The sequence below is a fragment of the Oncorhynchus kisutch genome, linkage group LG10 (assembly GCF_002021735.2).
Source record: "Oncorhynchus kisutch isolate 150728-3 linkage group LG10, Okis_V2, whole genome shotgun sequence".
Lineage (NCBI taxonomy): Eukaryota > Metazoa > Chordata > Actinopteri > Salmoniformes > Salmonidae > Oncorhynchus > Oncorhynchus kisutch.
The window spans coordinates 30489482-30517333 of NC_034183.2; the positions used below are offsets into that span (position 1 = coordinate 30489482).

General features: G+C 41.8%; 2 protein-coding genes across 8 annotated transcripts in view; one reads left to right on the plus strand and one right to left on the minus strand.

The window, feature by feature from the left end:
• The first annotated feature begins 594 nt into the window (after window positions 1–594).
• On the plus strand, window positions 595–27852 carry LOC109898042 (proteoglycan 4). Of its 2 annotated transcripts, none has more exons than XM_031833536.1 (13): window positions 595–696; window positions 824–912; window positions 2506–2622; window positions 3001–3123; window positions 5390–5470; window positions 6714–7130; window positions 7386–8057; window positions 8484–8570; window positions 16552–16688; window positions 16820–16976; window positions 19572–19679; window positions 20163–20291; window positions 27167–27852. In XM_031833536.1, exons 2-13 carry the CDS (start codon window positions 849–851, stop codon window positions 27283–27285), a joined length of 2211 nt encoding a protein of 736 aa, XP_031689396.1. In that variant the 5' UTR covers window positions 595–696; window positions 824–848; the 3' UTR covers window positions 27286–27852. The 2 variants fall into 2 exon arrangements, with proteins under 2 accessions (XP_031689396.1, XP_031689397.1); XM_031833537.1 differs by lacking the exon at window positions 595–696 and adding an exon at window positions 5205–5275 and having other exon boundaries at window positions 822–912.
• The window catches only part of LOC109898041 (nucleoprotein TPR), a 41030-nt gene continuing 40493 nt past the window's right edge, over window positions 27316–27852 (minus strand). For all 6 annotated transcript variants that reach the window (XM_031833533.1, XM_020492797.2, XM_020492800.2 and 3 more), the window contains exon 49: window positions 27316–27629. In XM_031833533.1, the coding sequence (XP_031689393.1) occupies window positions 27577–27629 (53 nt within the window). In that variant the 3' untranslated portion in view covers window positions 27316–27576. The remainder of the gene's footprint in view (window positions 27630–27852) is intronic.

Genomic DNA, 27852 nt, shown 5'->3' on the forward strand with positions numbered 1-27852 from the left:
ATACGTTTTCAGATGATTGACTTTATCATTGTTTTTGTACTGTTACGCCTTTTTCTCCCCAATTGGTAGGTAAAGTCTTGTCCCATCACTGCAACTCCCCAAGGGACTCAGGAAAGGCGAAGGTCAAGAACCATGCGTCCTCCGAAACACAACTCTGCCAAGCCACACTACCTGCTTAATCCGGAAGCCAGTCGCACCAATGTGTCAGAGGAAACCCCGTCCAGCTGGCGACCGAAGTCAGCTTGCAGGCGCCCGGCCCACCATAAGGAGTTGCTAGAGCGCGATGGGACAAGGAAATCCCGGCCGGCCAAACCCCCCCCCCCCCCTTACCCGGGCCAATTGTGTGCCGCCTCATGGGTCTCCCGGTCACAGCCAGCTGTGACACAGCCTGGAATCGAACCCGGGTCTGTAGTGACACCACTCTGGAGGACAGATTATTGACATTTAAAGGGGTAATCAGCAGATGCTACATACATTTTTGGAGTTATAAATTAATGATATGTACCCATTGATTCTTGAAGAATATAACTTATAATTGCCTCATGAGTCCTACTGTCCTACCACACCAGGACCCAAAATATAAGGGGGGGATTCCTATCAGACACAAAACCGGCAGCCAGCCTCTCTCCCATTCCTTATAAAAGCAGACACAGTGCAGGACTCCGCTAGATCTGGACAGAGGGTTACTCTTTCAAGGTACAATGAGACTTTTCACTCTCAAGTAACTGTTGTACATAGATTATATACATTCTAATGGAATAGAAATGAACTGAGTTGGGATGTGTTTTCTTCTCTCCTTTCTGTCTGATATGCTACTGCTCAGGTTGAAACAGAGGACACCTGTGAAGATGACTCCATCAGTTTTCTTTGCTCTTCTGCTGGCTTGTGCTCTCCCATTCAATTCTGCTCAGTGTGAGTATTTGTAATCACTGCGTATGTAAATTGCTTTGATTCAGCTCCTTATGTGTGTGTTGCTGGGTTTTATTCTAAATTGTTTTAATGTCAGTTAGAGATAAGGATGCATGTTGTCACTCTCTTGATTTAAATTACCATGAGTGTACTGAACTGCTTTCCGGGAATGTAAAACAGATTGTGTGTACTGCTTGCCCACTCTCTGATTTCTATTGACTTATTAACAAATTATTAACTAGAGGCGGAAAAAGTGTATTCTGGCTCTATAATGTATGATTCAGCCATTATCTTGTCAGTGTTACAAGTAGTGCTGAGCAATTAACTGAAAAGTCTGTCATTTTTTAAACAACTAATTGACGACATCGGTTAAATTATTTGAATTCCATTGAAAGAAATGTCTTTATTATTTTATTTTACCTTTATTTTACTAGGCAAGTTAGTTAAGAACAAATTCTTATTTTCAATGAAGGCCTAGGAACAGTGGGTTAACTGCCTGTTCAGGGGCAGAACGACAGATTTGTACCTTGTCAGCTCAGGGATTTGAACTTGCAACCTTCCGGTTACTAGTCCAACGCTCTAAACACTAGGCTACCCTGAGCTTCATGTGTAGTGAACTTGATGTGACTATTAATCAGCTTCTTGATATACTAAACCTGTCAGGTGGATGGATTATCTTGGCAAAGGAGAAATGCTCACTAACAGGGATGTAAACATATTTGTGCACTAAATTTGAGAGAAATTAGCTTTTTTGTGTGTATTTTTTGATATTTTATTTCAGCTCATGAAACATAGGACCATATGTTGCTTTTATATTGTTGTTCAATATAGTTTAGCGCAGGAAACGTGGTAATTACCTACAGTGACCATAATCCATTGCGTGTCCCGCTTAATCTTGTCTGGTCTGTGCTGAGCAAGACATGGAGACTGAGAGAGGAGAGAACACAGGATCGAGAGGGATAGAAAGCAGTTGCTTCGCAAGCCTGAAGAATACATGATTTAGTGATAGTTGTTATTCAGTGGTCATAAAAGTATGTCTTATTTACTTTGAAGGACTACTTCAATTGCATGTACTTCAGCTCTGTATGAGACGATGACTTGGAATTAAATAATAAAGTCATCAAATAAAACAAATATTTTATTAAAGTAATGTGAGTAAATGATTGTTAATAAGTGATAAACAGTAATGGGTAGTCACTACCATCATGGGACTTTTGTTTGTATTACTCTGTGTTGTTACATCATTCAACCCACATAATGCATAGTACATTTTATATTTTAAAAAATATATAAAGAAATTGAAACCGAAACTGAACCGACCTCATAAAGCACTAATCGCTCAGCACTAGTGACAAGTTCTGTGACAAATGTGACAAGGCCTTATTGTTGGAATGAGCATGTTTTGGATTTTGCCCTAGCACTACACAGCTGATTCAAATAATCAAAGATGAATAATGAGTTGGTTATTTGAATCAGCTGTGTAGCGCTACGGCAAAAAAAAAAACGTGTATCCAGGGAAAGGACAGAGTTTTGGAAACCGTGTGACACTACTGAATGACACTAAATATACATGATGTTGTTGTCTTTTCTGTATAGCAAGCTGCAATGGGCAATGTGGAGGAGAGTATAACAGGGGTTACATGTGCCAGTGTGATTATGACTGTCTCACTCACGAGGAGTGCTGTATTGACTACGAATCCCAGTGCACCACCAGTAAGGACTTTTCTTATCTATTCAATGTATTTGTGGTGTCCGAGTTTCCCAAACTGGGTCTTGGGCACCCCAAGGATGATCGTTTAGGTTTTTGCCCTAGCACTACACAGCTCATTCAAACAACCAAAGCGTGATGATGAGCTGCTTATTTGAATCAGCTGTGTAGTGCTATGGCAAAAGCCAAAATGTGCACCCCTTGGGGTCTGCAGTACCGAGTTTGGGAAACCCTGTATTATCACAAATGATCCATGAGAGTGCTTGACGTGTCATTTATTCAGATGATAAAGATCCACATGTACATGCAGGTATTATGCATGTGTTATAATAGCACAACCAGGACTGGTGTGATAATGGATGTACTGTATGTCTGGGTACCAGGTGACTCGTGTAAAGGGCGGTGTGGTGAATCCTTTAAGAGGGGAAGGCTGTGCGACTGTGATCCTGACTGTGTACGGTACAAAAAGTGTTGCCCAGACTACGACAGCCAGTGTGGCATAGAAGGTTAGTAAAATGTCCAAGACACCTAAAATAGTCTTGTGAAGTAAAGAACACCGTTACCTGATTTTGAGGCACATTCCAATTATAAAAGTGAGTGGGGACAAAAATGCAATTTCAGAATGTAGGGGGACATGTCCCCCCCCCCATCCCCAGTCAAAGTTGCGCCTTTGATTTCATGTATGAAATAATATGTATGACATTAAGTAATGTATGAAATAATGTCTGGTACATGATAGTATGACATATGACAATAAAGATAGGCATGCTGGCACTATGCATTCAGTGCATTCAGAAAGTATTCAGAACCCTTCTCTTTGTCCACATTTTGGATTAAATAGAAAATGTCAATATACTCACAATAACCCATAATGAAAAAGCGAAAACAGTAAAAAAATAAATAAAATGTATACAGGTTCGAGCCACTTTGGGTATGACGCTACAAGCTTGAAATACCTTATTTACATAAGTATTCAGACCCTTTGCTATAGGACTTCGAAATTGAGCCCAGGTGCATCCTGTTTCCATTGATCACCCTTGAGATGTTTCTACAACTTGATTGGAGTCCACCTGTGGTAAATTCAATTGATTGGACATGATTTGGAAAGGCACACACCTGTCTACGTACGGTTCCGCCGTTGACAGTGCATGTCAGAGCAAAAAACAAGCCATTAGGTCGAAGGAATTGTTCGTAGAGCTCCGAGACAGGAAAGGGTACCAAAAAATGTCTGCAGCATTGAAGATCCCTAAGAACACAATGAACTCCATCATTCTTAAATGGAAAAAGTTTGAAATCACCAAGACTCTTCCTAGAGATGGCCGCCCGGCCGAACTGAGCAATCGGGGGAGAAAAACCTTGGTCAGGGAGGTGACCAAGAATCCGATGGTCACTCTGACAGAGCTCCAGAGTTCCTCTGTGGAGATGGGAGAACCTTCCAGAAGGACAACCATCTCTGCATCACTCCACCAATCAGGCCTTTAGGTTAGTATTGCCAGACGGAAGCCACTCCTCAGTAAAAGGCACATGACAACCCGCTTGGAGTTTGCTAAAAGGCACCTAAAGACTCTCAGACCATGAGAAACTAGATTCTGGTCTAATGAAACCAAGATTGAACACTTTGGCCTGAATGCCAAACGTCACGTCTGGAGGGAACCTGGTACCATCCCTACGGTGAAGAATGATGGTGGCAGCATCATGTTGTGGAGATGTTTTTCAGCGGCAAGTACTGGGAGACTAGTCAGGATCGAGGGAAATATGAACGGAGCAAAGTACAGAGAGATCCTTGATGAAAACCTCCTCCAGAGTGCTCAGGACCTCAGACTGGGGTGAAGGTTCACCTTCCAACAGGACAACGACCCTAACCACACAGCCAAGACAACTCAGGAGTGTCTTCGGGACAAGTGTCTGAATGCCCTTGAATGGCCCAGCCAGAGCCTGGACTTGAACCCGATCCAACATCTCTGGAGAGACCTGAAAATAGCTATGCAGCAATGCTCCCCGTCCAACCTGACAGAGCTTGAGAGGATCTGCAGAGAAGAATGGGAGAAACTCCCCAAATACAGGTGTTCCAAGCTGGTAGCGTCATACTCAAGAAGACTCAAGGCTGTAATTTCTGCCAAAGGTGCTTCAACAAAGTACTGAGTAAAGGGTCTGAATACTTATGTAAATGTGATATTTCAGGTTTTTTTATTTCTAAAATTTCTAAAATCCTGTTTTTGCTTTGTCATTTTGGGGTATTGTGTGTAGATTGATGAGGGAAAAAAACAATTGAATCAATTTTAGGATAAGGCTGTAACAAAATGTGGAAAAAGTAAAGTGGTCTGAAAGCATCCCGAAGACACTGTAAATAGGCATGTTAATGTTAAACTCATATAGTAGCCTGCATCAGTTTGTTTTGACTATTTTCTCTTTTAATAATTATTACAGACACCAAAAAAAACAGGCAGCACAACAACACTGAAGACTAGCTCATGCAATAACATAAATTATGACTAATCAAAAGGTATAGGCATGCAGTATATTCATATAAATATGCATGTTAAAATGCAGAAGCCCGTCAGTTCATCTCAACTATTTTCTGTTTTAGTTCAAGACCAGCCAGTACAACAACACCGATGACTAGCTCATGCGATAACGTAATCGATAACAAACCAAAAGGTATATTTCATAAAGCAATAGTTATTATAAACAATAGATTTTAGATAATTATTGTAGGAAAGGTAGTTGCTTTTGGATACTCTTTACTCATTTAGTACTTGATTGACACACCAGAGCCAGAACCAGAGCCTCCCCAGATCCAACCAACTGAGGAGCCAGAGATGACTCCCAATCCACAGGAGGAACTAAGTGAAGGTCAGTACTTTCAGAACAACCTTACTGAGGAGATGGACAACCAACACTTTAGTCTTAAATAAGAATGAAAATGTATTATTCACCAGTATTCACTCAGCCCAACATCTTCCAACACCAAAGTCAAAACAGTCCCTGTAATAGTAGTGTAATATTGTCTAACACAAAATACAGATATTTTGAACTTTTCTTGACCAACAAAGCACTTGGTAGAGAGTGTGACTCCCAGATGTTTTGGATAGCCTGTCACACTGCTGCAGTTCTCTCTGGATGTGACTTGAGCTGGAGCCCGGAGGCCAAGTCTCCCCAGATGTGTCACGGCCCTACCGGCCAAGAGAAACAAAGGGAAATAATGTCATTATACACTGAACCAAAATATAAATGCAACATGCAACAATTTCAAAGAGTTAACGTTCATATAAGGAAATCAATTGAAAGAAATTCATTAGGTCCTAATCTATGGATTTCACGTGACTGAGAATACAGATATGCATCTGGTGGTCACAGATACCTTAAAAAAATGTTGGGACATGGATCAGAAAACCAGTCAGTATCTGCTGTGACCACCATTTGCCTCATGCAGCGTGACACATCTCCTTCGCATAGGGTTGATTAGGCTGTTGATTGTGGACTGTGGAATGTTGTCCCACTCCTTTTCAATGGTGGTGCGAAATTGCTTGATGTTGGCGGAAACTGGAACACGCTGTCGTACCCGTCGATCCAGAGCATACTCAATGGGTGACATGTCTGATGAGTATGCAGGCCATGGAAGAACTGGGACATTTTCAGCTTCCAGAAATTGTGTACAGATCCTTGTGACATGGGGCCGTGTATTATCATACTGAAACTTGAGGTGTTGGCACGACAGTGGGCCTCAGAATCCCATTACTGTATCTCGATAAAATGCAATTGTGTTCTTTGTCCATAGTTTATCTGGTGGACTGTTTGGTTTAAGACATGCCAGGATGAACTAGAACAACAGGAACATTTACTTGTGTAATAAATAGAGTTGTGTAATAATTACATATGTCCCATATAACTCAACCCCAGGGAATAAATCAAAGTTATTTAAAAAACTATTTAATTAATTACCAGCCTATGCCATTGTTCACCCCAGAACCAGAAATCCATGATGAACAGGAAGATGGTGATAGAAACATTAAGATATTTTCTCAACATAGCTACTCATATGTACATTTTAATGATTCAAAATGTACATAAATTTTGCCATTATTCCCTTCCACAGATGTGAAGGGTGAGACCTGGCCAGATCTTCCTGTTCCCTCTCCTGATACTGGGTCAGAGGATCCAGAGGCAAGCCCTTACCCAGAGGACCCTGAAGCTGGTCTGGTGGATCCAGAGGTGACCGCTAACCCAGATGACCCTGAAGAAACCCCTGCCTCAGAGAGCACCAGCGGGTCAGAGTTCTCACCAACTGAGCCAGCCTTTTCAGACCCCTTAGACCCCACGCTTAACACTAACCCCCAACCCACAGATACAGAGGATGACCCTGAGAAAGAGGCCATTTTAAAGGGGGACTACACACCCTTCCCTGAGGAATTGGATACAGAAGCAACACCAGGCTCGGAAGGAACTCCACCAGCAGCCAACCCCAACCCCTCTACTGCCGAACCAGCCAATGAGACCCCCGCTGAGGCAACAGGTAACGAATTCAATTCGATCTTTATTGTCACAACAGGGAAATTAATTGTACAGTAAGGAGCTTACAGTTTATATGTATAGCATTATATATTGGCACAGTGCGGGAAATGATAGCCAAACCATCTCTCACATACCAACATTTGAGAGATAGTCCTATCTCACTGTTCCTAGAAATTGTATTGGATAAGATGTTTCACAATTATTTTGAGTCCTCTGGATTCAAATCTGACACTGACACAAATCTCATGTGTTCCAGACTCCAGTGATCCTGAGGGACAGCCTTATTCCAGCAGAAGCCCATCTGCAGCCGACCCAACTCTCCCTAGGTCCACCTCTGAGCCCACCCCCGCCTCCCCAGTTGCCCCTCAGTCCTCTGACCAGGCTTCCCCGAGCTCAGAGCCCCAGCCCGGGCCTACTCCTGCAGAGGACACCCCTGAACTCCTACCTGAAGGACAGAGTGAATTAGACCCTGAAGGTCAGGAGGCAGAATCTAAGAACACAGTGCCAGATGAATCTGAACCCACACCCTCGAACCTACAGGATCCCAATGTGGCCTCAGAGGCACCAGCATCTGAGAGTGGTCCCGAGTCCAAACCTGGTAGAGGGGCCACCCCAAATAATTTGAATGACAACAGTGTCCCCCAGACTGGAGATCTGGCTACGCGTCTCACAATAGACCCAGCGGGACAAGAGGAAGGAGATGAGGCAGCACCAGAGGAGACCACAAGCAACTCCATGAAGCTCAGTCCCGCCCCCACTCCCGCCCCCACTCCCGTCCCCACCACCAAACCACCCCAAAACAAACTCACTGAGAAAATCAAGCCTAGTAAACCCACAGAGAAACCTAAGCCCAAATCCACCCAGCCAAACACCCTCACGGATATCAACCAAGCTCTGAGCACAGACAACTCCAGGGACTACCAAGCAGGTAAGCTTAGACCCTGCTTTGCCTTACTTTAATACCATTGCAAAGAAACTCAGTCAATGTTGTAGAGCACTTATTACTAATGGTAAAAGCTATTACTGGGTAGATTCGCCAGCCCTACTTTTCTCATAGGTGGCACTGAGATTTATTACTTCTCTTGAATGAAAAGAGCTTCCTCCTGTCAAGTGTAGCTGCACTATATTAACTGTCAAAGGTGACCGTTTTCCCAGAGCCTAACAAGTCAGTCCAGCAGTTTCTGTGGTTTGAAAAAAAAATACTCCATCACAGAGCAGTTGTGTGTGCTGTTCAGTAAAGGTTTTTGGGAGAAACACATTAGCCAGTTGATACACGGTCAGACACATGAAATTGTTCTGATTCACTTAACACATTCTCCACGTGGCTCCTTTTAAACGTGGCTTTTTCCTCCAGATGAACACAACGACACCAACATCTGCAGCGGTCGTCCTGTTGGTGCGGTCACTACGCTGAGGAACGGGACCGTGGTGGTTTTCAGAGGTCAGTGCCAGACCAAATCAAAATCAATTCAACATTTTATTTGTCACACGCGCCGAATACAACCGGTGTAGACCTTACCGTGAAATGCTTACTTACAAGACCTTAACCAACAATGTAGCTTTAAGAAAAATAAGAGTTATGAAAATATTTACTAAATTAACTAAAATAAAAATATCTAAATATAAAAATAACAATAACAATAACTAGCCTATATACAGGGGGTACCTGTACCGAGTCAATGTGCTGGGCTACAGGTTACTCGAGGTAATTGAGGGAATATGTACAGTAATAAAGTTTGGACACACCTACTCATTCAAGGGTTTTTCTTAATTTTTTACTATTTTCTACATTGAAGAATAATATTGAAGACATCAAAACTATGAAATAACACATATGGAATCAGGTAGTAACCAGAAAAGTGTAGCCACCATTTACCTTGATGACAGCTTTGCACACTTTTTACATTCTCTCAACCAGCTTAATGAGGTAGTCACCTGGAATGCGTTTCAATTAACAGATGTGCCTTGTTAATTAAGAGTTCATTTGTGGAATTTCTTTCCTTCTAAATCCGTTTGATCCCATCAGTTGTGTTGTGTACCAATCCATTTCATTAGACTCCTTGTCGTGCCAAACTGCCGGGCCCTTTTCAGGTTAAAAACATAGACTGTAGTTCAGACTTAAAACACTAAAATGACAAGAGTAACTCCTGAGCTTAAATGTGTTTATCAACAATATAGTTTATATTCAAAACCGGGATTTCTGTATATATTTTTTTTAAATATGGTATACAAAAGATACAGAGGCCCTATTTGGTAAAAGACCAAGTCCATATTATGGCAAGAACAGCTCAAATAAGCAAAGAAAAACGACAATCACTTTAAGACATGAAGGTCAGTCAATTCGATAAATTTCAAGAACTTTTCAAGTTTCTTCAAGTGCAGTCGCAAAAAACATCAAGCGCTATGATGAAACTGGATCTCATGAGGACCGCCACAGGAAAAGAGGCCCAGAGTTACCTCTGCTACAGAAGATAAGTTCATTAGAGTTAACTGCACCCAAGATTGCAGCTCAAATAAATGCTTCACAGAGTTTAAGTAACAGACACATCTCAACATCAACTGTTCAGAAGAGGCTGCGTGAATCAGGCTTTCATGGTCGAATTCATGCAAAGAAACCACTACTAAAGGACACCAATAATAATAAGAGACTTGCTAGGGCCAAGAAACAAGAGCAATGGACATTAGACCGGTGGAAATCAGATGTGTCCAATGTGAGATTTCTGATTCCAATCACTGTGTCTTTGTTAGACGCATAGTAGGAAATCGGATGTTCTCCAGATGTGTAGTTCCCACCGTGAAGCATGGAGGAGGAGATGTGATGGTGTGGGGGCTGCTTTTCTGGTGACACTGTCAGTGATTTATTTTGAAGGCACGCTTAACCAGGATGGCTACCATAGTATTCTGCAGCGATAAGCCATCCCATCTGGTTTGCGCTTAGTGGGACTATCATTTGTTTTCAACAGGACAATAACCCAACACCTCTCCAGGCTTTGTAAGGGCTATTTGACCAAGAAGGAGAACAGCCAACAACTGCTCAGCATATGTGGGAACTCCTTCAAGACTGTTGGAAAAGCATTCCAGGCGAAACTGTTTGAGAGAATGCCAAAAGTCTGCAAAGCTGTCATCAAGGTAAATGGTGGCTACTTTGAAGAATCTCAAATATAAAATATATTTTGATTTGTTCCAGACTTTTTTGGTTACTACATGATTCGATATGTGTTATTTTATCGTTTTGATGTCTTCACTATTATTCTACAATGTAGAAAATAGTAAAAAATAAAGGAAAACCCTTGAATGAGTAGGTGTGTCCAAACCTTTGACTGGTACTGGACATGTAGGTAGAGGTAAAGTGAATATGCATAGATAATAAACAGCTAGATTTGATTAGCTGTTCAGCAGTCTTATGGCTTGGGAGTAGAAGCTGTTAAGAAGCCTTTTGGACCTAGACTTGGCACGCTGGTACCGCTTGCTGTGCGGTAGCAGAGAGAACAGTCAATGACTAGGGTGGCTGGAGTCTTTGGAAATGTTCAGGCCCTTTTCTGACACCGCCTAGTATAGAGGTCCTGGATGGCAGGAAACTTAGCCCCAGTGATGTAGTGGGCTGTGTGCACTACACTCTGTAGTGTCTTGCGGATGGGGGCCAAGCAGTTGCCATACCAAATCAAATCAAATTAAATCAAATTTTATTTGTCACATACACATGGTTAGCAGATGTTAATGCGAGTGTAGCGAAATGCTTGTGCTTCTAGTTCCGACAATGCAGTAATAACCAACAAGTAATCTAACTAACAATTCCAAAACTACTGTCTTATACACACAAGTGTAAGGGGATAAAGAATATGTACATAAAGATATATGAATGACTGATGGTACAGAGCAGCATAGGCAAGATACAGTAGATGGTATCGAGTACAGTATATACATATGAGATGAGTATGTAAACAAAGTGGCATAGTTAAAGTGGCTAGTGATACATGTATTACATAAAGATGCAGTAGATGATATAGAGTACAGTATATACGTATACATATGAGATGAATAATGTAGGGTATGTAAACATTATATTAGGTAGCATTGTTTAAAGTGGCTAGTGATATATTTTACATCATTTCTCATCAATTCCCATTATTCAAGTGGCTGGAGTTGAGTCAGTGTGTTGGCAGCCACTCAATGTTAGTGGTGGCTGTTTAACAGTCTGATGGCCTTGAGATAGAAGCTGTTTTTCAGTCTCTCGGTCCCAGCTTTGATGCATCTGTACTGACATCGCCTTCTGGATGATAGTGGGGTGAACAGGCAGTGGCTCGGGTGGTTGTTGTCCTTGATGATCTTTATGGCCTTCCTGTAACATCGGGTGGTGTAGGTGTCCTGGAGGGCAGGTAGTTTGCCCCCGGTGATGCATTGTGCAGAACTCACTACCCTCTGGAGAGCCTTACGGTTGTGGGCGGAGCAGTTGCCGTACCAGGCGGTGATACAGCCCGCCTTTTGGTGACAAGCCAAATTTCTTCAGCCTCCTGAGGTTGAAGAGGTGCTGCTGCTCCTTCTTCACGATGCTGTCTGTGTGGGTGGACCAATTCAGTTTGTCTGTGATGTGTATGCCGAGGAACTTAAAACTTGCTACCCTCTCCACTACTGTTCCATCGATGTGGATAGGGGGGTGTTCCCTCTGCTGTTTCCTGAAGTCCACAATCATCTCCTTAGTTTTGTTGACATTGAGTGTGAGGTTATTTTCCTGACACCACACTCCGAGGGCCCTCACCTCCTCTCTGTAGGCCGTCTCGTCGTTGTTGGTAATCAAGCCTACCACTGTTGTGTCGTCCACAAACTTGATGATTGAGTTAGAGGCGTGCGTGGCCACGCAGTCGTGGGTGAACAGGGAGTACAGGAGAGGGCTCAGAACGCACCCTTGTGGGGCCCCAGTGTTGAGGATCAGCGGGGTGGAGATGTTGTTGCCTACCCTCACCACCTGGGGGTGGCCCGTCAGGAAGTCCAGTACCCAGTTGCACAGGGCGGGGTCGAGACCCAGGGTCTCGAGCTTGATGACGAGCTTGGAGGGTACTATGGTGTTAAATGCCGAGCTGTAGTCGATGAACAGCATTCTCACATAGGTATTCCTCTTGTCCAGATGGGTTAGGGCAGTGTGCAGTGTGGTTGAGATTGCATCGTCTGTGGACCTATTTGGGTGGTAAACAAATTGGAGTGGGTCTAGGGTGTCAAGTAGGGTGGAGGTGATATGGTCCTTGACTAGTCTCTCAAAGCACTTCATGATGACGGAAGTGAGTGCTACGGGGCGGTAGTCATTTAGCTCAGTTACCTTAGCTTTCTTGGGAACAGGAACAATGGTGGCCCTCTTGAAGCATGTGGGAACAGCAGACTGGGATAGGGATTGATTGAATATGTCCGTAAACACACCGGCCAGCTGGTCTGCGCATGCTCTGAGGGCGCGGCTGGGGATGCCCTCTGGGCCTGCAGCCTTGCGAGGGTTAACACGTTTAAATGTTTTACTCACCTCGGCTGCAGTGAAGGAGAGGCCGCATGTTTTGGTTGCAGGCCATGTCAGTGGCACTGTATTGTCCTCAAAGCGGGCAAAAAAGTTATTTAGTCTGCCTGGGAGCAAGACATCCTGGTCCGTGACGGGGCTGGTTTTCTTTTTGTAATCTGTGATTGACTGTAGACCCTGCCACATACCTCTTGTGTCTGAGCCGTTGAATTAAGATTCTACTTTGTCTCTATACTGACGCTTAGCTTGTTTGATTGCCTTGCGGAGGGAATAGCTACACTGTTTGTATTCGGTCATGTTTCCGGTCACCTTGCCCTGATTCAAAGCAGTGGTTCGCGCTTTCAGTTTCACACGAATGCTGCCATCAATCCACGGTTTCTGGTTTGGGAATGTTTTAATCGTTGCTATGGGAACGACATCTTCAACACACGTTCTAATAAACTCGCACACCGAATCAGCGTATTCGTCAATGTTGTTGTCTGACGCAATACGAAACATATCCCAGTCCACGTGATGGAAGCAGTCTTGGAGTGTGGAATCAGATTGGTCGGACCAGCATTGAACAGACCTCAGCGTGGGAGCTTCTTGTTTTAGTTTCTGTCTGTAGGCAGGGATCAACTAAATGGAGTCGTGGTCAGCTTTTCCGAAAGGAGGGCGGGTCAGGGCCTTATATGCGTTGCGGAAGTTAGAATAGCAGCGATCCAAGGTTTTGCCAGCCCTGGTTGCGCAATCGATATGCTGATACAATTTAGGGAGTCTTGTTTTCAGATTAGCCTTGTTAAAATCCCCAGCTACAATGAATGCAGCTTCAGGATGTATGGATTCCAGTTTGCAAAGAGTCAAATAGAGTTTGTTCAGAGCCATCGATGTGTCTGCTTGGGGGGGGAATATATACGGCTGTGATTATAATCGAAGAGAATTCCCTTGGTAGATAATGCGGTCGACATTTGATTGTGAGGAATTCTAAATCAGGTGAACAGAAGGACTTGAGTTCCTGTATGCTTTTGTGACCACACCACGTCTCATTAGCCATAAGGCATACGCCCCCGCCCCTCTTCTTACCAGAAAGATGTTTGTTTCTGTCGGCGCGATGCGTGGAGAAACCAGCTGGCTGCACCGACTCCGATAGCGTCTCTCCAGTGAGCCATGTTTCCGTGAAGCAAAGAACGTTACAGTCTCTGATGTCCCTCTGGAATGCTACCCTTGCTCGGATTTCATCAACCTTGTTGTCAAGAGACTGGACATTGGCGAGAAGTATACTGGGGAGTGGTGCACGTTGTGCCCGTCTCCGGAGTCTGACCAGAAGACCACTACGTTTCCCTCTTTTACGAAGTCGTTTTTTTGGGTCGCCGGCTGGGATCCATTCCGTTGTCCTGGGTGAAAGGCAGAACACAGGATCCGCTTCGCGAAAGTCATATTCTTGGTCGTACTGATGGTGAGTTGACGCTGCTCTTATATTCAGTAGTTCTTCTCGACTGTATGTAATGAAACCTAAGATGACCTGGGGTACTAATGTAAGAAATAACACGTAAAAAAAAAAAACTGCATAGTTTCCTAGGAACGTGAAGCGAGGCGGCCATCTCTGTCGGCGCCGGTGATGCAACCAGTCATGCTCTCGATGGTGCAACTGTTAAACATTTTTGCAGATGTGAGGACCCATGCCAGTCTTTTCAGTCTCCTGAGGGGGAATAGGCATTGTCGTCCCCTCTTCACAACTGTCTTGGTGTGTTTGGACCATGATAGTTTGTTTGTGATGTGGACGCCAAGGAACTTGAAGCTCTCAACCTACTCCACTACAGCCCCGTCGATGAGAATGGGGGCATGCTCTGCCCTCCTTTTCCTGTAGTCCACGATCATCTCCTTTGTTTTGATCACATTGAAGGAGAGGTTGTTGTCCTGGCACCACACTGCCAGGTGTGAGAGCAAAATTGCGAGATTATGTTATAATACCTTTATTGCATCAAATGGTTGTTTTAAGAAACATAATAAGGGTTTGTTAGAACGCTCATCTCTGTGTGTTCTACTCAGGATGGGCCTCTGGAAGATTTATGATGTCTTTAGTGATACCGCATTCCAGAGCATGAGTTAATGTTTCTGTTCTATATCAGGGAGAGATGGTATCAGGGAGCGATGGCTCCAGTATGGGGTTGGGGGGCCAGGCTCATCTCTATACAATGAGTTATCATGTTTTTACAGCAGATACTGTCTGCTGTGAATTATAAGTATCTTTCATACAAATCTTAACCTTGTGACCCATTCCATGCATCTTTTGTGTGTCATGTAAACTGAAAGAGATTGGACTTTTCCATAAAATGCTGTGGCTCAAACCAGCTCCATCAGTGATCACCTCCAGGGGTTATTACCGACCAGCTCCATTACTGCAGTAATTAAATAATAACGTTTGATTGTTTTGAAGAAATCTTAAAAGTCTCTCCTGTTGATTACAATCAATTCCACCACACAGGACCTCCTCCCTATAGGCTCATTGTCGGTGATCAGGGCCTACCACCGTTGTGTCTTCGGCAAACTTAATAATAGTGTTGGAGTCGTGTTTGGCCACGCAGTCATGGGTGAACAGGGAGTACAGGAGGGGACTAAGCACACGCCTCTGAGGGGCCCCCATGTTGAGGATCAGCGTGGCATATGTTGTTGCCTACCCTTACCACCTGGGGACGGCCCGTCAGGAAGTCCAGGATCCAGTTGCAGAGGGAGGTGTTTAGTCCTAGGGTCCTTAGCTTAGTGATGAGCTTTGATGGCACTATGGTGTTGAATGCTGAGCTGTAGTCAATGAACAGCATTCTCACGTAGGTGTTCCTTTTGTACACGTGGTAAAGGACAGTGTGGTGTGCAGTAGAGATTGTGTCATCTGTGAATCTGTTGGGGCGGTATGCAAATTGGAGTGTGTCTAGGTTTCTGGGATAATGGTGTTGATGTGAGCCATGACCAGCCTTTCTAAGCACTTCATGGCTACAGCTGTGAGTGCTATGGGTCGGTAGTCATTTATGTAGGTTACTTTAGTGTTATTGGGCACAGGGAATATGGTGATCTGCTTGAACATGTTGGTATTACAGACTCGGTCAGGGACAGGTTGAAAATGTCAGTAAAGTCACTTGCCAGTAGGTCAGCGCGTGCTCTGAGTACACATCCTGGTTATCCATCTGGTCCTGCAGCCTTGTGAATGTTGACCTGTTTAAAGGTCTTACTCACATCGGCTACAGAGAGCGTGAACGGCTTGGTGTAGATAATTAAGTCTATGTGCCAAACACACCAGATGTTGGGTTTTTCCCTCTCAGACGGCACCCTGAATATTCAATGATGCAAAGAAATTGTGAGTAGACTGTCCTTCAGCTCTTATTTGCTTTCTATAGATGTGACATTTTGATTGTTTTTCAACCCAAGAGAATGTTCTAAATTGAGACATGAGGGTATAGAGAGTTAACTAAAGTTTATTAAAACAACACCATGTATTAAATAGACCAGGAAATGTTGAATCTGGACCTTGAAACCAGTTCCATAGCACTGATGATTTCCACTCTTCCCCTCTAATGAAGGACTGATTTAGACCTGGGACACCAGGTGGGTGCAATTCATTATCAGGTATAACAGATAACTAGCATTACCCCAGACCTCCAGGCTCACAATTTAATGCCCCTAATATAGACTATAGAGCAGGGGTATTCAACTCTTACCCTACAAGATCTGAAGCGAGCCTGCTGGTTTTCTGTTGTACCTGATAATTAATTGCACACACCTGGTGTCCCAGGTCTAAATCAGTCCCTGATTAGATGGGAGCAATGAAAGAAAATGCAATGGATCTGGCTTTGCGGTCCAGAGTTGAGTTTGAAGGCTATAGAGGATACATTGAGGATGAAAAGTGATTGAAGACAATATGCAGATGCAAGTACCAGTGTTGCTTCCCTTGTAGGACACTATTTCTGGGTCATGGATAGTAACAGGATGGCTGGACCTGCCCATCGGATAACAGACGTGTGGGGAGTCCCTTCTCCCATTGACACCGTCTTCACCCGCTGCAACTGCCAGGGCAAGACATACTTCTTCAAGGTACAGTACACCTTGTGACTATCCTAAGCCTATTGTGTGCTATAAGACTTCTATACTACATTAAGTGGAGGTGACACACAGAACAAAACAAATATATATATATATTCATGTGTGTGCTGTCCCCTCCGCAGGGTGCTAACTACTGGAGGTTTGAGAACAGCATGATGGACATGGGCTTCCCCAAGCTGATCAGTGTGGGCTTCAATGGGCTGCGAGGTCAGATTACGGCTGCCCTGTCTGTGCCTGAGTACCGCAAGAGGAAAGAATCTGTCTACTTCTTCAAGGGAGGTGACTGATCTCTATAGCCAAACTACTTCAGTGGAGGCTGCTGTGGGGAGGGCGGCTCATAATAATGTCTGGAACGGAGCAAATGGAATGGCATCAAACACATAGAAACCATGTGTTTGGTGTATTTGATACCATTCCACTGATTCCACTCCAGCCATTACCACAAGCTCGTCCTTCCCAATTAAGGTGCCACCAACCTCCTTTGCACTACTTACACACTACTAGCCCATTATGTAAGGGATAATCAAAGAGGGACTATGCGTTCTATGGAAAATAAAGAGCAACGTGAAAGGTGTGTTAGCGGAGTGGAACTAACCTTCCACGAACTTGCATTATTTTCCAGAGAACACATACAGCTCAGAGTTGATTATCCCTTTCATACCAAGGCTATAATTAGGCAATAAGGCCGAGGGGTTGTGGTATATGGACAATATGCCATGGCTAAGGACTGTTCTTAAGCACAGTGCAACGTGGGGTGCCTGGATAGTCGTGATATATTGGCCATATACCACAAACCCCAAGGTGCCTTAATGCTATTATAAACTGGTTACCATCGTAATTAGAACAGTAATATCAAATGTATTTATATAGACCTTCTTACATCAGCTGATCTATCAAAGTGCTGTAGAGAAACCCAGCCTAAAACCTCAAACAGCAAGCAATGCAGGTGTAGAAGCACGGTGGCTAGGAAAAACTCCCTAGAAAGGCCAAAACCTAGGAAGAAACCTAGAGAGGAACCATGCTTTGAGGGGTGGCCAGTCCTCTTCTGGCTGTGCCGGGTGGAGATTATAACAGAACATGGCCAAGATGTTCAAATGTTCATAAATGACCAGCATGGTCAAATAATAATAATCACAATAGTTGTCAAGGGTGCAACAAGTCAGCACCTCCTGCTGTCTAGAGAGTAGGACAGGTAGCACGTCCGGTGAACAGGTCAGGGTTTCATAGCCGCAGGCAGAACAGTTGAAACTGGAGTAGCAGCACGGCCAGGTGGATTGGGGACAGCAAGGAGTCATCATGCCAGGTAGTCCTGAGGCATGGTCCTAGGGCTCAGGTCCTCCGAGAGAGAAAGAAAGAGAGAATTAGAGAGAGCATACTTAAATTCACACAGGACACCGGATATGACAGGAGAAATACTCCAGATATAACAGACTGACCCTAGCCCCCTGACACATAAACTACTGCAGCATAAATACTGGAGGCTGAGACAGGAGGGGTCAAGAGACACTGTGGCCCCATCCGATGAGACCCCCGGACAGGGCCAAACAGGCAGGACATAACCCCACCCACTTTGCCAAAGCACAGCCCCCACAGCACTAGAGGGATATCTTCAACCACCAACTTACCATTCTGAGACAATGCCGAGTATAGCCCACAAAGATCTCCGCCACGACACAACCCAAGGGGGAGGCCAACCCAGATAAAATAAATGTTTTGTAAAACCTGTGGTATATGGTCTGCTATGCCACGGCTGTCAGCCAGTCAGCATTCAGGACTCAAACCACCCAGTTTATAATTTAACACATATGCTACTAGAAATGTGTTCATTTGGCGGTAGAAGTGTGTTCAACTATGGTAGTTTATAATATTAATAAGGCACCTCGGGGGTTTGTGGTATATGACCAATATACCATGGCTAACGGCTGAATCCAGGCACTCCGGTTGCATGTGAAAAAGAACAGCCCTTAGCCGTGGTGTATTGGCCATATACCACACCCCCTCAGACCTTATTGCTTAATTATACCATTACATTGTTTCTCATTGGCATTATTTCTGTATCGCGCACGGTATATCAGACCGGTAGAATTCAATGTTCTATTTTGAGCTGCTTTTGAAAGCAAAAGTCAAATTGAAAACATTATTAGCATTGTTGAATTCGATGTTTGGTTAGCTAAACTAGAAAGTCTGTTTGTTTGGTTACCTTGGCAACTACTGTAGCTATCTAGTTAACTTGCTAGTAGCTACTTCAGTGGATGTTGAACACATTTATACATGCAAATGAACACATTTCTTGCGGAAAATGTGTTAAATTATAGCCATGGTTTAAAAGGGATAATCAACTCGGGCCTCTATGCTTTCTCTGGAAAAGAATCCAACTCGGTGGAAGGTAAATTCACACCTTCCACATTGTTCATTATTTTCCAGAGAACGCATAGCCCATTGTTTATTTAATCGATAAGGCTCGAGGGTGTGTGGTTCGCGGAGTGCCTGGACACAGCCCTTAGCCGTGGTATATTGGCCATATACCATGAACCCCTGAGGTGCCTTATTGTTATTATAAACTGGTAACCAACGTAATTAGAGCAGTAAAAATATTTAAAAAATATATTATAAATATACAAATATTTTTTGTCCTACCCCGCGGTATACGGTCTGCTATACCACGGCTGTCAGCCAATCAGTATTCAGGGCTGGAACCACCCAGTTTTTAATATCCCTTAACCCCTGATATGATAAATACATGAGATTATGTTTTATTGCTAATGCCAGTGATAACAGATTTACTTAGATATAACATAACATAAACAAACATGCTCATGCCATCTGTAGTATCCTGAGTTAGCATGTCTGATATCTGTATCATTGTCTATTCAGGTGGCTTGGTGCAGAAGTATTCCTACCAGTCTGGCACCAGCCCTACATGTAACAGGAAGGCCCACAACTCTGTTTATACCGTACACAACCGTGTTGCCAGACAAGCAGGTAATGAGCCGCCCACATTTTGACCTTTTCAGTCCTTTCACTGAACATTTTGACTGAAGTAGTGGTGAAAACATGAGGAACTGTTCAGGTTTTAGGTAAGGTTATATTTGAGTTGAGCCACATTTTATCTATAAAGATGACTCACAGAGAGAGAGATGCTGCTCGGAGTGGGAGAGAGATGAAAGAATGAGAAAGAGAGAGAACAAGGTCCACTGTATGTAAACAGGTAATTCAGGGAAAACAAGCAGACCAGATTGTGTGGGTGCAGAATCAGATCGTAGTGTAGTGTCACAACACAATGTTGTTTTTAATGAGTCACTAAAAGTAAACGGACAGACTGCAATGACGCACAATTCGGTCCATGAAATTTTACTCCAACAATCAGACTACTAGACCATAAACTCTCAATTTCAAACATCACACCATCATCAATAATATTGATGATTTGTCAATCTCTAAACTGAACTGTGTCTCTCCTCTCAGTGTCTCTGCTGGGACAGGAGATCAACATCCGTCTGACCTGGAGAGGCTTCCCCTCCACCGTGACCTCCGCCGTGTCCATCCCCACCCACAGGAAACCTGAGGGATACAACTACTACCTCCTCTCACGCTGTAAGTATTTAGCCCAGATACAAAATCATATTTTTTTTTAAATCATATTTTTTATTTTTTATAAACAATACAAAACATACACATACAAACGACAGCATCATACAAACATCAACTACATCACACCTGCCCAGACCCGCTAGCGCCCGCATCACTTTATGCAACATGGCCTCAAACTGTACCATTTTGTTTCTCTCCGTAGCCCACACCCTTTACATTTTTTGATAATAAATCACCTGACCTTCCCATTGTGTTAATGATGGCAGATTGGTTGATTTCCAGTTTAAGTATACTTAAAAAAATTAAAAAAAGTAAGATGATTGACTAGAAAAGTATCATCCAACCCATCGGGTATCTCACTACGTCTTGACATATGCAGACAAAAGGATTCAAAGTGCATTTACATTGTAATACTACTGACAGCAAAATGTCAAACTCCACCTATCATTTTGGACTTGATAACATTCCCAGAAGGCATGGATTATTGAGTCATTATTAGTTTTACACTTCAGACATGACTGCCGTTGTGCTGTAGAATGTGCATTTTGTCTCTTGTATAATACATGCTATATATTTTCATTAACTGTAATCTCGTTAGTTACAGTATGTTCCAACATTCCCTCTATCTTGTGCTAACATCAGTTCTTTTTAAGTCTTGGTTCCAGTAGTTTACATTTTTTTCTAAGAGATTGTTAGTTGGAAAGGCAAGGTTTTGTATATCTTACCTGTCATATGAATATCCTTTTCTGACTCAAATAGGATTCCCTCAAGATTTTTCTCATCTCCAAAATATTTCAAATCAACTTTTTATGATAGAAAATGTTTAAGTTGCATATATTTGAAAATATCTACATTGGTCAATCCAAAATTGCTCTTTAAAGCTGTCATGGAAAAAAACTAATCTAATCTAATTACTAAGTAATTTACGGTTTCTATGCATTTAGTTTTCCATGTGACCAATTTATTGTGAATTCTGATAAGCTATCTAAGGATTGTTCCATAAGGATGTGTTTTGAGGGAGTTATATTGGTTCTTGTAGAATACGTTTCATTTTCTCCCATATTGTTATAGTTTTCTTAACTATGAAGTTATTCATGTTCACAGCCTTATCCTTTGAAAATAGACAGGTAAATAAATTCTGGGGAATTCATCAAATCAAATGTTATTTGTCACATGCGCCAAATACAACAGGTGTAGATTTTACAGTGAAATGCTTACTTACAAGCCTTTAACCAGCAATTAAGTTTTGAGAAAAATAAGAGTTAAGAAAATATTTACTAAATAAAGAAAAGTTTTAAAAAGTAACATAATAACTAGGCTATATGCAGGGGCTACCGGTACCGAGTCAATGTGCAGGGGTACAGGTTATTCAAGGTAATATGTACATGTAGGTAGGTGTAAAGTGACTATGCATAGATAAACTTTGAGTAGCAGCAGCGTAAATAAAGGTGGGGGTCAATACAAAACAGTCCGGGTACCCATTTGATGAACTGTTCAACAGTCTTATGGATTGCAGGTAGAATCTGTTAAGGAGCCTTTCGGACCTAGACTTGGCGTTCCGGTACCGCTCATCTTGGTGCTCCGGTACCGGCATCTTCAAGATGTACCCATCGTTACCATTTATTGCATTTAACTATACTGAACAAAAATATAAATGCAACGACTTTACTGAGTCACAGTTCATGTAAGAAATCAGTCAAATAAAATAAATTCATTAGGCCCTAATCCATGGATTTCACATGACTGGGCAGGGGCACAGCCACGGGTGGGCCTGGAAGGGCATAGGCCCACCAACTGGGGAGCTGGCCCAGCCAATCAGAATACATTTTCCCCCACAAAAAGGCTTTATTACAGAGAGAAATACTCCTGTTTCATTAGCTGTCCGGGTGGCTGGTCTCAGACAATACCGTAGGTGAAGAAACTGGATGTGGAGATCCTGGGCTGGCATGGTTACATGTGGTCTGCGGTTGTGAGGCCGGTTGGACGTACTGCCAAATTCTCTAAAACGAGGTTGGAGGCAGCTTAGGTATTACAAATTCTCTGGCAACAGTTCTGGTGGACATTTCTGCAGTCAGCATGCCAATTGCATACTCCCTCAACTTGAGACATCTGTCACATTTGTGTTGTGACAAAACTGCACATTTAAGAGTGGGCTTTTATTGTCCCCAGCACAAGGTATACCTTTGTAATGATCTTGCTGTTTAATCAGCTTCTTGATATACTCCACCTGTCAGGTGGATGGGTTATCTTGGCAAAGGAGAAATGCTCACTAACAGGGATGTAAACAAATGTGCACATCATTTGAGAGAAATAAGCTATTTGTGCGTATGGACAATATCTGTGAACTTTTTATTTCAGCTCATGAAACATTGGATCAACACTCTATAGTTTATATTTTTGTTCGATATATATATATATATATATATATATATATATATATATATATATATATATATATATATATATATATATATATATATATATATATATATATATATATATATATATATATATATATATATATATATATATATATATATATATATATATATATATCACAAGTAAAACCCCTGGGAAGCAATTTGATACAATTCCAAGCCTGGAAGGTTAAAACCACCACTCTTTGACTGACTATACTTTTTTAAAGAACATCTTCGTTGGGATAATTGGTATTACTGAAAATAAATACAAAAACTTTGGAAGCCTGTCCAACCCAGCCCCTCTTTAAAGATGACAGAATGGCATGGTGTCATCATCCTGATAAATAAGACAACATTTTCCCTAAAACCCAGCACATGGACCAATAAGGCCATATTCCAATGTTGAATTGTACCTTGCATGGTGAAAATCATTGTATATCCCACCAGGGGCATATCTGGTGTTTGTAGATCAAATTCAAGCTATACTATATCATATCCAGACAGGAACAACAATTTAGCAGGTGATCTAAATCATACATTCAATAAGATCGACAGACGCAGTAATAAACAAGGCAAATTTAGGTAGCCTCCAAACAGGCAGAAAAAAATTCATCTTTACAAATATTTTTCAGGACAACTGGAGATTACTACTCCCAACTACAAAAGACTACTCCTTTTTTTCTCAAAGTAAGAAAAGCTATACAAGAATCGACTACATTAATTTCCAAAAATGCACTCAACAATTTACAGGATTTTTAAAAAATTATGATATAGTGATATCGGATCATTCACTGGTATCATGCTTAATTACATCAGTAGAAGATACATTTCTCCAAATTCTGTCACTAAGTGTATTAAATACGTCAACGAAAAAAGAAAAACCTTAACCATTACAAATGCAGACAGAGGATAGAGAAAAGCCAACCCCAATTTAATCTGGGATGCCTTTAAAGCGTACATTGGAGGAATGATAATCTAAATTAAAGCTAAATCTGATTTAGAAAATACAATTTAAGAAATGTATCACAATCTTAGAAAAAGCCCATAAAAAAATATTTACAAGGTAAAGAAGAAAATAAAATGTCTGAATGTAATCATTACGATATTTTACTGTTGGAGAGAGCCAACAATTACAGGTTAATCTCAAATAAAGCATATTACTTAATGGCAAATAAACCTGGTAAATATCTCACAGCTCTCACAAAACGAAAACATGGTAAACCAGTTATAATTTTAAAAGATACACATTTGGTAATTAGAAATATCGTGATTAATTACCATTTTAAAAGCTCTCTGAAAAGCTATATAAATCAGAATTAAACAGTTGGATGAATCCTATAGCCGTCTTAGACTCAACAACCCTGAACCAATTATCAGCAGTCAAAAAATAATCACTAAAAACAGATCAAAAAATAATGATACTTTTCAAACATTCACGCTGAGAACAGCACCAGGAATGGATGACTTTCCCATTGACTTCTATTCATTATTTTGGTACAAAGTAGTGCCCCTTATTTCCACACATGTCACTCAATCCAGTACTTCCTAGTTCCATGTATCAAACAGATATTTCAGTTATATTAAAGCCAGGAAAATCTGGAGTCACCTACTGATTATAGACCCATAAATGTAATAAATTGTAGCAAAATAAGCTTAAGCAATAGAATGGTAAAAGTCTTCCCAGACTTGATACATATCAAACAGGGTTTATTAAAAATACAAGAACATTTCAGTTTAATACAATGCACAATAAAACAAGCTATAGATTTATCAATAATTGCTGTATGCCAAAAGGGCTTTCTATTAAAACTTTGGAATCTTTCAACTTTCCAGCTGAAATAATACATTTTATAAAAATATATAAAAATGTCCCAAAGCAAACATATACACATAATACATTATCTGATGCAATGTCTTTAGAAAGTGGCACAAGACAGGGATGTCCCCCCCCCTTCTGTTTGCACTGACGATTGAACCGCTTGCAGAAAGAATTTGTTTAAATACATCTTAGCCAAATACATTTAAACTCAGTTTTTCACAATTCCTGACACTTAATCCTAGTAAAAATACCATCTTAGGTCAGTTAGGATCACCACATTATTTTAAGAATGTGAAATGTCAGAATAATAGTAGAGAGAATTATTTATTGCAGCCTTTATTTCTTTCATCACATTCCCAGTGGGTCAGAAGTTTACATACACTCACTTAGTATTTGGTAAGATTGCTCTTAAATTGTTTAACTTGGGTCAAACGTTTTGGGTAGCCTTCCACAAGCTTCCCACAATAAGTTGGGGGACTTTTGGCCCATTCCTCCTAACAGAGCCAGGTTTGTAGGCCTCCTTGCTCGCACACGCTTTTTCAGTTCTGCCCACAAAAGTTCTATAGGATTGAGTTCAGGGACTTGTGATGGCCACTCCAATACCTTGACTTTGTTGTCTTTAAGCCATTTTGCCACAACTTTGGAAGTAAGACCATTTTGCGACCAAGCTTTAACTTCCTAGCTGATGTCTTGAGATGTTTCAATATATCCACATAATTTCCCTCCCTCATGATCCCATCTATTTTGTGAAGTGCACCAGTCCATCCTGCAGCAAAGCACCCCCACAACATGATGCTGCCACCATCCTTGGGATGGTGTTCTTCGGCTTGCTAGGCGCCCCCTTTTTCCTCCAAACATAACGATGGTCATTATGGCCAAACAGTTATTTTTTTGTTTCATCGGACCAGAGGACATTTCTCCAAAAAGTATGATCTTTGTCCCCATGTGCAGCTGCAAACCGTAGTCTGGCTTTTTTAATGGCGATATTGGAGAAGTGGCTTCTTCCTTGCTTAGCGGCCTTTCAGGTTATGTCGATATAGGACTAGTTTTACAGTGGATATAGATACTTTGTACCCGTTTCCTCCAACATCTTCACAAGGTCCTTTGCTGTTGTTCTGGGATTGATTTGCACTTTTCGCATCAGAGTACTTTCGTCACTGGAGGCAGAACGGGTCTCCTTCCTGAGCGGTATGGCGGCTGCGTGGTCCCCTGGTGTTTATACTTGTGTACTATTGTTTGTACAGATGATCGTAGTACCTTCAGGCATTTGGAAATTGCTCCCAAGGATGAACCAGACTTGTGGGAGGTCTACAATTGTTTTTCTGAGGTCTTTGCTGATTTCTTTTGATCTTCCCATGATGTCAAGCAAAGAGGCACTGAGTTTGAAGGTAGACCTTGAAATACATCCACAGGTACACCTCCAATTGACTCAAATGATGTCAATTAGCCTATCAGAAACTTCTAAAACCATGACATCATTTTCTGGAATTTTTCCAAGCTGTTTAAAGGCACAGTCAACAAACGTCTGACCCACTGGAATTGTGATACAGTGAATTATAAGTGAAATAATCTCTAAACAATTGTTGGGAAAATGACTTGTCATGCACAAAGTAGATGTCCTAACTGACTTGCCAAAACTATAGTTGGTTAATAAGAAATTTGTGGAGTGGTTGAAAAACGAGTTAATGACTCCAACCTAAGTGCATGTAAACTTCCGTCTTCAACTGTACCTGACCAATATATTTTTTTAACTCTTTACGCGGAAAATACCAAAATAATAACTCACGCTCTACAGCCATTAATTGGGCCACAAAAAAGTAAATACTTAGGATGCTTAATAAGTGACAAATATATAAAATAACTTTATTCCATTACTGAATATGAAAACAGATGTAATTAAATGGAACAATCTTCCCATAAATCTTATAGGTAGCATAGACCTCTACAAAATCATATTCTTGTGGACCAAATCAAAGCCTGTAGTCTTTCTTTGATGATTTAATTCAATGTCACTACTTTAACTTATTCTTTTAAGACTAGTTTGCAGGAAAACCCTGCACTGATCGGTCTGCTGTAAAAATCCATTCCTAGATTATACCTTAGACATGACGGTGTGTGAGCCTCTGAGCCCCATATATATGTCTGGGTGGGGTGGATCACAAGCTGCATTTAGACCGGCAGCTCAATTTGGATATATATTTTTTTCCTTCCTTGTTTTTTTGACCCACCAGATCAGCTCTGAAAAAGATCTGGTGTGATTAGTCAAAAGAATTGGGCTGTCTGACTAACTGGAGCGAGAGGGAGGGGATGGTGGAGTTAAGATGATCGGTCTGCTGGCACAGCATGGTTAGATCCTGTCATAGGTTGTCAACAGCAGCTGACCTTCCTAACTGAGTAGGGATGCGTTTCTATCCGTCTGGTTATTGTCACTGAAGAAACAAAACATGAGGCTCAGGGTCTGCTGTGGCCAATTAAGAGGCCTTCCACATGCCATGTTTTTCTGACAAAACATGGTTCATGGTTGGTGGTTTTCAGTCAGTTATACATTTTGCATGGTTCAAGTCAAAACAAGTAAACTCTGCAATGACATCAAGTGAGCCCATATTTTCCTCACCTCACTCTCCCCTCTTGTCTTTCAGCCAAATACTACAACGTCAATATGAGAGATGAACGGCCTTTCATAGCTACTCCTCCCGTGAGCGCCACTCCCCAGAAGAACTCAGCCAAAGACTTTTTAAACTGTCCAAAGGAAGTCTGAGAAAAAACAGCCAGGAATATCAAAAACCGATTGAGTCACACAAACTTTATTAGTCATAAAAACCAACACCACAATGCTTTTGTAAGCGGAGTCCTTGCTAACTTTAAGTATAAAAAAAACATGATTAATCATAACAATGAAATGATCTGTGATCATCATGACTAGAACCGATTCTAAAACGCGATATGTCATTTCGATTAATGGTGACCTCGGGTGTTCTCTTTGGAACCATGGTGACCAATCTTGTAGTGCCATGGCGATGATGTCAGGGCAGGAGCTCTGATTGGTTGTTCATCTGGCGAATCTCCTCCCTGTCCCAGTTACACCCCGTGATGGCAACGTCCCTGGTTCCCATCAAAAGACACATACTGATGAGACAACGGTCTGCTTTACCAATGTAAAAACAAATCACATTATATAATGGAAAGACAATGCTAATGTAACAATTTTACATAAAATGTTTTATCTTGTCACTTAAGATTGCTTTAACATCAACAATGGATGTGGACATGTTTAATATACGTGGTATTAAGAGCTGTGTACAGTATAAATGTGTGTGTTATCTAA

Coding starts and splice junctions, on each gene's coding strand:
- LOC109898042 (XM_031833536.1), top strand. CDS start 849: ATGACTCCATCAGTTTTCTTTGCTCTTCTGCTGGCTTGTGCTCTCCCA. Junction 913..2,505: donor CCCATTCAATTCTGCTCAGT/GTGAGTATTTGT, acceptor TTTTCTGTATAG/CAAGCTGCAATGGGCAATGT. Junction 16,977..19,571: donor TGTCTACTTCTTCAAGGGAG/GTGACTGATCTC, acceptor TTGTCTATTCAG/GTGGCTTGGTGCAGAAGTAT.